A 9,139-nucleotide genomic window follows, 5' to 3' on the forward strand; every position below is an offset into this window, starting at 1 on the left:
AGGAGATCAATGCTGGGGGCGGGTATGTGTTCTGTTGTGATGGGGCCAGCTGACTGAGCTACACCAAGGGACGCCATTTTTGCTAGGGTATCGGCTTCGCTGTTCTCCAGTCGGGGTACCCTTTCCACTTTAACCTCGCAAAATTGGGACATCAATTCTCTGGTTTTTTCGAGGTACCCCTTCATGTTTTCCTCTTTCGCCTGATATTGTGCGGTAATCTGGCTTACCACCAACTGTGAGTCACTCTTGACGTGTACCCTTTTTGCTCCCAAAGCCTTTGACATCCTCAACCCCGCTATGATTGCCTCATACTCGGCTTCGTTGTTTGAAGCCTTGAATCCGAATTGCAGGGCGTAGCATATTTTCACCTTGTTCGGGTCGATGATAATAACTCCTGCGCCACTTCCGTGTGAGTTAGAGGAACCATCCACATATATTTCCCAGACCTGCTCCTCTTCATCGGTGGGTAGGGTATCTAACAGGTATCTCAGATCACATTCACCACTTGAGTCATTGGCGAATTCCGCAATGAAATCAGCAATGGCCTGAGCTTTAATCGCCGAACGAAGCTTGAAGATGATGTCGAACTCGCTTAATTCGAGGGACCATCGGAGAAGCCTTCCGGACATGTCTAACTTCTGAAGGATTTGCCGGAGGGGAAGGTTGGTGACGACTGCAATGGTGTGAGCCTGAAAATATGGTCTGAGCTTCCGTGCGGAGACAACCAATGCCAAAATGATCTTCTCAGAGGTGGGGTACCTTTTTTCGGCATCAACCATAGCCTTACTAGTGTAGTAAATAGGTCGTTGTACCCCATTATCATCCTCTCGGAGTAACACAGAGCTGGTGGCATGCTCGGATACGGCGAGATATAGCAGCAGCACCTCTCCCGGCTCAGGTTTGGCAAGTAGTGGAGCATTCACGAGGTACCCCTTCAGTTCTTGGAAAGCCTCTTCGCAATCGGGTGTCCATTGGAGCTTTTTACCGGTCTTCAAAGCTTTGAAAAAGGGCTTACACCGGTCGGTAGCCTTGGAGATAAAACGGCTCAGAGCAGCTACCCGGCCTGCCAAGCTTTGAACCTCCTTGATGGTGCTTGGCGATTTCATGTCAAGAACTGCGCGAATTTTATCGGGGTTGGCTTCAATCCCCCGTTGTTGTACCATGAACCCGAGAAACTTTCCCAAGGTTACCCCGAATGCACATTTTTCAGGGTTTAGCCGCATCTGATGTTTTCTCAAAACGGTAAAGGTATCTCTGAGGTGCCCCAGGTGTTCCCCCGCATGCACCGATTTGGTGATCATGTCGTCTATGTACACCTCCATGGTGCGCCCGATTTGTTCTTTGAAAATTTTGTTCACTAGCCGCCCGCATGCACCGATTTGGTGATCATGTCGTCTATGTACACCTCCATGGTGCGCCCGATTTGTTCTTTGAAAATTTTGTTCACTAGCCGCTGGTAGGTAGCCCCGGCATTCTTCAAACCAAACGGCATAACCTTATAACAGTATAACCCCCGGTTGGTGATGAAGGCTGTTTTCTCTTGATCGGGTTCGTACATCGGGATTTGGTTGTACCCGGAGAAGGCGTCCATAAAACTAAGCATTTCATGCCCCGCTGTTGCATCAACCAGCTGGTCCACCCGAGGAAGCGGGAAGCTATCCTTGGGGCAGGACTTATTCAAGTCGGTGAAGTCCACAGACATGCGCCACTTTCCGTTTGATTTCTTGACAAGAACAACGTTGGACACCCAATCGGGGTACACTGCTTCCCGAATAAACCGTGCTGCTAATAGGCGGTCTACCTCTTGTTCAATTGCATCGTACCTCTCTTGATTGAAGGCGCGACGCTTCTGTTTGACTGGTTTATTATGCGGGCTGACATTGAGTTTGTGACATGAGAGAGAATGTGGGATACCCGGCATATCCGAGTGGGTCCAAGCAAATACATCGAGGTGCTCACATAGGAAGGTGATGAGTTTCTCCCTTTGTTCCTCCGAGAGGTTGGAGCCTACTTTCACTGTCTTTGTTGGGTCGGTGGCGCAAATCGAGACTGAAATAAGATCTTCAACTGGGGTACCCCGCATTTCATCTTTCAATATTCGGGGATCCAAAGGTGCCTCAACTTCACATCTGGGCTCCTCCTGGTCCCCGTGGGGTACCCTCGAGCTATCCCCCGTAACTGCTTCCATCCCCCTTGGTGAAAACTCCAACTTTTCTCGTGGGTGGGCTACTTGAGGAGATTTTTTCAGTACTGTTCTCCGCTGTCTAGCAAGTGCTCGCTTTGAGGGGGAAGGTGTGGGCTGGCTGCCACTAGGGTACCCCTTCATTGGCGGATCTGAAGCTATTTGGTAAGTGGCTTTGGAGGCCACGGAATAACATCCACGAGCCGATTGCTGGTCCCCTTTAATGGTGATAACTTCTTGGGCGGCCGGGACTTTCATGGTGAGGTAGTGCATGGATACCACCGCTTTAGTTGCTACTAAGAACGGCCTACCCAATATAATATTGTAGGCACCCGGGTGATCTACAATAAGAAAATCAATCATATGAACAACACGGTGAGGTACCTTACTAAGTGTAACGGGTAGCGTAATGATGCCTTTTGGTATAACCATATCTCCGGCGAACCCAATAAGAGGGGTAGCATATGGGGTGATCTTTGGCGACTCAATCAATAGTTGATCCAAGGCGCTTTTGAAAATGATGTCAACGGAGCTACCGGTATCTACGAGAGTTCTTGCTACCTTACCAGTGGCAACCTTCAACGTAATTACGAAGGCATCGTCGTGGGGGTACGAGATGCCCTCCGCATCTTTTTCTGTAAAAAGGATAGGCGGGGGATGGTGGGGTACCTTCGGTGTACCCCATTCATTAAGGTTGACTTCTCTGCCCATATTGGTGGTTATCGACAACGATCTACTATAGCCTTTGATAGCCCTCCTAGATTGGCCCGCTAAAGTCGGTCCGCCCATGATCATTCGGACATACACGCCTTTCTTGTGTCCAGGGGGTACCTCTTGTTCGGGACTGCCATCAGCTACCCGCTTGCCTTTATCATGTTCCGCAGATTTCCGAGCTTCTCTCATGCCAGCAACAAATTCTTTGAGGTACCCGCTGAGAATCAAAGATTCAATTTCTTCTCGCAAGGTGAAGCACTCGGCTGTGCTGTGACCAAAGTCCTCATGGAACTCGCAATACTTCAGGCTACGCTTCATGTTGGGGTACTTCTTCATTGGCTTAGGAGGGCGGAGGAGGCCACTATCCCGAATATGGTAGAAGATCTGCTCTGGGGATCGATTCAGTGGGTGGTAAGATTCATACCGAGGCCTCGGCGGTGGCTCTCGCTGATCCGGTGGTGGCGATCTTGGAGGTTGAGGTACCCTTGAGGCACCCTGAGGGTTATACCCTCGTCCCTGCAAGGCAGCCCGTGGAGGGCTCCGTGCTCGGGGCACCCGCGGTATTGGGGCCTCCACCCTCTTGGGCTTCTCCTTGTTCTTTGTAACATCGGCCTTATCTTCTTGGCGCTTCAATTGGCATTTTTCGTCCATCTCCACTTGTTGCAACGCCCAAGAACGGGCTTCCCCATATGAAAGTGGACGCTTCTTTTGAAAAGAACGCCATAACTTGCCCAACCGTAAATTTTTCTCAAAATGGGTCAATGTGTATTGGTTTCCAAATGCTCCGGTCCGCAGCACCTCTTGGTGGAAACGACTTACATACTCCGCCAAAGGCTCGGCTTCCCCTTGCTTGATAAAGGTAAGTTTGGAGGCTACCCTATCTTGAGTGGAAGCATAGGAAAACTCTTTAGTAAATTTAGATAACAATTGGTGTAAGGAAGATATGCTACCCGCCTTCAAAGAGCGAAACCATGACTTCGCGGGGCCCGTGAGTGTGTGTGTAAACATCCTACACATGGCGCTCTCATCTACACCCTTAATAAGCATTTGGTCACGGTATAGCTCAGCATGCTCCGAGGGATCAGTGGTACCCGAGTATTGGGGTATCTGAGGCATGGCAAACGCCTCGGGGAGAGCTGCTGTCCTAATCTCTATAGTGAATGGCGATTGGTAGGTCATTGGCGTTGGTGCAGCTGTGATGTTTTGCTTCTCGGAGAGGAGCTTCACTTGGGCTTCCAGGTTCTCCATCTTTTCCACAAGTTCGAGGGGTACCCTCGGTGTACCTGATGATGTCGCCGCCATTTGAGAAGCCCTTTTGGCGTTTAACTTCTCACGGAGATCCTCGTGGGTACGCTTTGCACGCCTCGTACCCTGGCTACTGCGGGAATTGCAAGAGGTGGTGGAACGCTCGTCGCGGGAGCCCATGGTTTGAAACTTAGAACGGGTACCCGATGGCCTAGGCTTTGGCTTGCTGGCCTCGGGTACCCCTCTTCTGACCATAGCTTGGTCGTCCGTTTGAGGTGGTGGAGCTTCTAGCGTCACTGGTGGAAGTGAACTTTCGGGTGCCCGAGATCCAACCGCCCTAAGTATTGCGTGAGCAAGATCCTCAAAACGCTTGTGCGAAATAGGTTCTTCTTCTTGGCGAACACCCGTCGACTGCTTGACACCCTTGCCCTTACTGATGCGGGCTACCCTTCTCGCGGGATCACTGCCTTCACTGCTGCTGTCCTCTCTCATCCTTGTAGGATCCCCCATTAAACCTTCGGGAGGTACGTCGGGTGCCATGTATTGGAGTACACACAACAACTAGTTTGGTAACCGTGGAGGAGGCTTTTTGTGTGTCTCCCCACAGACGGCGCCAATTGTTTTCAACTGGTTTTGGGGTAAGAAAAGCCAAACCAATCTAGAACAATAAATTTGTTATTTTGAGGGGAGATGGGGTACCTCACTGGTTTATTGTGTGTTGGGCGGTGTATCTAAGATTTTGGGGAGGTGAGAAAGGGAGAGAGAGTGGTAACAATGGTGGAAGATCAGAAACAAGAGAGGTATCCTTCAAAATGAGCTTCACGCCTGCAAAACAATGAAATAGAGGTTAGAGGTGAAGCCGGGGGTACCCCGGCATTCACACTCCGACGCTCAAGTTAGCAAACTCAAGCTTTTATTGCAAAGAGAGCTAGCTAGCCCTCTGTAAATTAGGGTTTAAGGTTGAAGAAAACCTCTTTTTTGGAGTGTGAGTGTTTTTGAGCGAATGAGAGCATGATGGAGAATGAAACCTAGGCACCTTTATATATGGAGTACCTTAGCTGCCACGTGGCGTACCCTTTTTGGCTAACGTCCTTTTACCACTTTTATGATTCTTGGGGCCGTTATGTGCATGTTCGCGGCGTATCTCATCTTTTGGAAACGTGGCGCGCGCTGGAGAGTGGTCCAGGGTACCTTTGCAGTAGCTGTCGGGTAGGCGGCTAGGGACCACTGTCCTTGGGACAGTGTCCTTCACTTTTGGCAGAGGTAGCAGACGGCTGTCCCTCCTTTTAGCACGTCGCTTTTGATTCCTAATTCTGACAAAATCAAATGATATCTTTTAGGAGGCGGAGACGTTTCTCATGGCGGATATTTTCGGTGGATTCTCTTGCATCCGCTTAGCCGGGTACCTCGAATTACATGGGGTACCCCCTATTACGCAGGGTACCCCTATCTGTATGGGGTACCTCTATTTGTATGGGGTACCTCTATTTGTATGGGGTACCTCTATTTGTGTGGGATACCTCTAATTGTGCAGGGTACCTCTATTTATACGGGGTACCTCAAGTCATGTCGGGCACCTCGGATTATGTAGGGTACCTCCGATTGTGCTGATATCATTCCATTGGCTGACACGTGGCGCTCTATTACCTTTCCTATCTTTCCCTCAAACAACGGCCATAAAAGAAGAAAAAACACAATCGAGAGCAATATAATGCTGTTGCGAATGTGGAGAAATCCGTGTTGTAGCAATCTGGAAGTAAATGCGGGAGAAAACTTAGGCGCGGGTCAACACATGCTTCCTAATTTAACGCATGCACGCTCATGGGTTTGTGTGTACCCTAATTTGCAATATAAAAATGAGGCAATACCACAAAGAAAAGCAGCAAGGAATTATCATCAGAAATAATTACAAAGGCAAGAAGAAGGAGATCAAGATTGGAGAGTGCTATTCGGCAACAAAAGAAGAGAGTCGTGCATAATTATTTACCTTTCATCGTGATCAACTTATATTTTCTCTTCTTCCTTGAATTGTTGGGATGTATTCCGAGTTCAATATATTTGCGTTTATTTTTCTCATTAAGATTATGAACTAAATTTACTTGTGGTTGAGTGACAAATAATCCAATGGGTTCTTGACTGTTCTTTTATGTTGTTATGGTAATGTTATAGCATTATACTCTAGTATTTTTTATAAATACAACTGTTATTTCGGTTGACCACCCATTTAATAGTTTTAGTTAAGATAGAGCAGCAAAATGGCATGTCTCAGTGGATATTATTAGAGTATTACTTGCTCTTAAGTCGAGTTTCCTGGATTAGGTTATCTTGAATCCCATAAGGGCAATACTTGAAGTTGAGATTTGTGACACTCCAGACATAGGTGTTCACCTTGCAGGGTAGAGAGATTAAAGGTTATAATGCCATACCATAAATATATGAGCAACTGGTCATTGTTAGTAGATTTAAAGGTATGAGATTTCCAACATGCGATAGTTGCGGATGTAGATTTATTCTACCCATTGTTGCAACACTTACTGTAACAACTGGTGCTAATTTGGTAAACAACAGTCACCCCATTAGGAGAGTTTGTTCATTCAACTACTATATTCTCAATTGAATCTTAGACACATTTAACTTAGTTTATTTCATTACAGTATTGTTTTATTTTTATCCCTCACAATTATTAGTTACAATATAATTATTTGAGAATTGTTTGTGTAGGTCTTTGATTGATTTGCACTATTGTAATTGCTTTAGCATTTTGAGTAGCATCAATCCCTGTGGAGACGATCTTGAATACTCATCACTTTACTACTTGTTGTGTATACTTGCATATTGGCATTGATAATAATTGCTTATAGAATTTTACCAACAAGTTTTTGGCGCCGTTGCCGGGGATTGATTTTTTATTTTTGAAGTGTGAAGTAAATCTTGATAACGCTAAATCTGATTTGATTTATTCTATTTATTGGCAGATCGGTACATGCATGTGCAAAGACAGATCTGTGGTATTCCAATTCGATCCTGAGATTGAAAGGACTGTCAGGAGATTGCGAAGAGAACAAAGGAATTCATAAATTGCTTCAAGCATGAATAATTTACAAGATGCAGGAAATTTGAATTCTCACGGACCTTTACAACCAGTGAACATTCAAGAAGAGCGTAATGACCATGCTAACGGGAGACAGCTAGGCAATAACAATATTATTTACATGGATGATGACAGAGACAAAGCTATAAGAGACTATGTTGTGCTAACTCCTCGAGTTGTACATCATAGCATCATCAGACCTAAAGTAGACGCTGCCAATTTTGAGTTGAAGCCAGTGATGTTTCAAATGTTGCAAACAGTTGGGCAATTCAATGGATTACCAAATGAAGATCCTCATCTCCATCTTAAATTGTTCTTAGAAGTAAGTGATGCTTTCAAGATTGCTGGAGCAACACAAGATGCTTTAAGGCTGCGACTTTTGCTTTATTCCTTAAGAGATCGAGCAAGAGCATGGTTAAATTCGTTACCATCTGATTCAATCACTACATGGAATGAATTGGCTGATAAATTCTTAATGAAATATTTCCCACCGATAAAAAATACAAAGTTACAGAATGAGATTACTTCCTTCCATCAACTTGAAGATGAAAGTTTGTATGAGGCTTGGGAAAGATTCAAGGAATTGATCAGAAGGTGTCCTTATCATGGTTTCCCTTGTTGCATTCAATTGGAAACTTTCTACAATAGGTTGAACCCGAGTACAAGGTTAATGGTGGATGCTTCAGCAAATGGAGCTTTGTTGTCCAAATCTTACACTGAAGCTTATGAAATTCTAGAAAGAATTGCCAACAATAATTACCAGTGGCCTTCAGCCAGGCAGCTAGCAGCAAGAGAATTAGCAGGGGTACATAACATTCATGCAATTACAGCCTTATTAGCACAAGTTACTTCATTGACTAACATGGTAAAGGCCATGACAGCTGCTCCAGCAACAGTAAAGCAAATTACTGAACTTTCTTGTGTCTATTGTGGTGAAGAACATGATTTTGGTAACTGTCCTGGAAATCCAGCCTCAGTAAACTATGTAGGTAACTTCAATCGACAACCTCAGAACAACCCATATTCAAATACTTACAACCCAGGCTGGAAGTAACACCCAAATTTCTCATGAAGCAACCAAAATCGAAATGCTCTAGCATTGAATGGACTAAACAGAAACACACAACCACCTGGTTTTCATCAGTAAAGTCAAGGGCAAAAGCATATTAGTTAGGATCCAATCACTTCACTGGAAACACTGATTAAGGAATATATTGCAAAGAATGAAGCAATTGTGCAAAGTCAAGCTGTATCTTTGAGAAACCTTGAGAACCAAATGGGACAACTAGCTACAACAATGAGTAGCAGAACTCAAGGAAGCCTACCTAGCAACACAGAAGACCCTAGGAGAGAAAGCAAAGAACACTGCAAAGTAATTAGTTTGAGATCTGGAAAGAATGTTGATATCCCAGTTGAGGTGACAAAAAATGAGATGGAACGCAATTCAGCATAAAAACCAACTCAAAAGGGAAGCCTGTTACAGCAAACTCCTTTTCAAGATACTGGTTACATGGGTCAAGCTACAACAACTGCAGAAGAAATTCAACCAGATTATGCTGACAAAGAAGTTACAACACCAGTAGTTACAACTTGCACCAAATCAAACAAACAAAGTTTGATATCCCCTGAAGTTACCCAGTAGTTCAGACATCCACCACCTTTCCCACAAAGGTTCCAGAAGCAAAAACAAGACAAGCAGTTCAACAAATTCCTGGAAGTACTGAAACAATTGCACATAAATATACCTTTTATGGAAGCTTTGGAGCAAATGCCAAATTATGTTAAATTTCTAAAAGATATCTTGGCACGAAAAAGAAGGCTGGGAGAGTTTCAAACTGTTGCTTTAACACATGAAAGCAGTCATATGCTCCAGAGTAAAATTCCCACAAAATTAAAAGATCCAGGGA

General features: G+C 45.2%; 1 protein-coding gene and 1 non-coding gene across 2 annotated transcripts; both read right to left on the reverse strand.

Moving 5' to 3' along the window:
* Nucleotides 1-1,357: 1,357 nt before the first annotated feature.
* LOC112096378 lies at nucleotides 1,358-4,681 on the reverse strand. The gene has a single exon (XM_024179808.1). The coding sequence runs from the start codon at nucleotides 4,679-4,681 to the stop codon at nucleotides 1,358-1,360; it is 3,324 nt and encodes a 1,107-aa protein (XP_024035576.1).
* Nucleotides 4,682-7,738: 3,057 nt separating this feature from the next.
* LOC112096626 lies at nucleotides 7,739-7,844 on the reverse strand. Its single transcript, XR_002904523.1, has one exon. It is a non-coding gene; the product is annotated as a small nucleolar RNA R71 (small nucleolar RNA).
* Nucleotides 7,845-9,139: the final 1,295 nt, after the last annotated feature.

Source organism: Citrus clementina, unplaced genomic scaffold, assembly GCF_000493195.1.
Source record: "Citrus clementina cultivar Clemenules unplaced genomic scaffold, Citrus_clementina_v1.0 scaffold_8, whole genome shotgun sequence".
NCBI classification, from domain to species: domain Eukaryota; kingdom Viridiplantae; phylum Streptophyta; class Magnoliopsida; order Sapindales; family Rutaceae; genus Citrus; species Citrus x clementina.

Bases quoted from the DNA above. Each gene is read 5' to 3' on its own strand.
- LOC112096378 (XM_024179808.1), bottom strand. From the start codon at position 4,681: ATGGCACCCGACGTACCTCCCGAAGGTTTAATGGGGGATCCTACAAGG.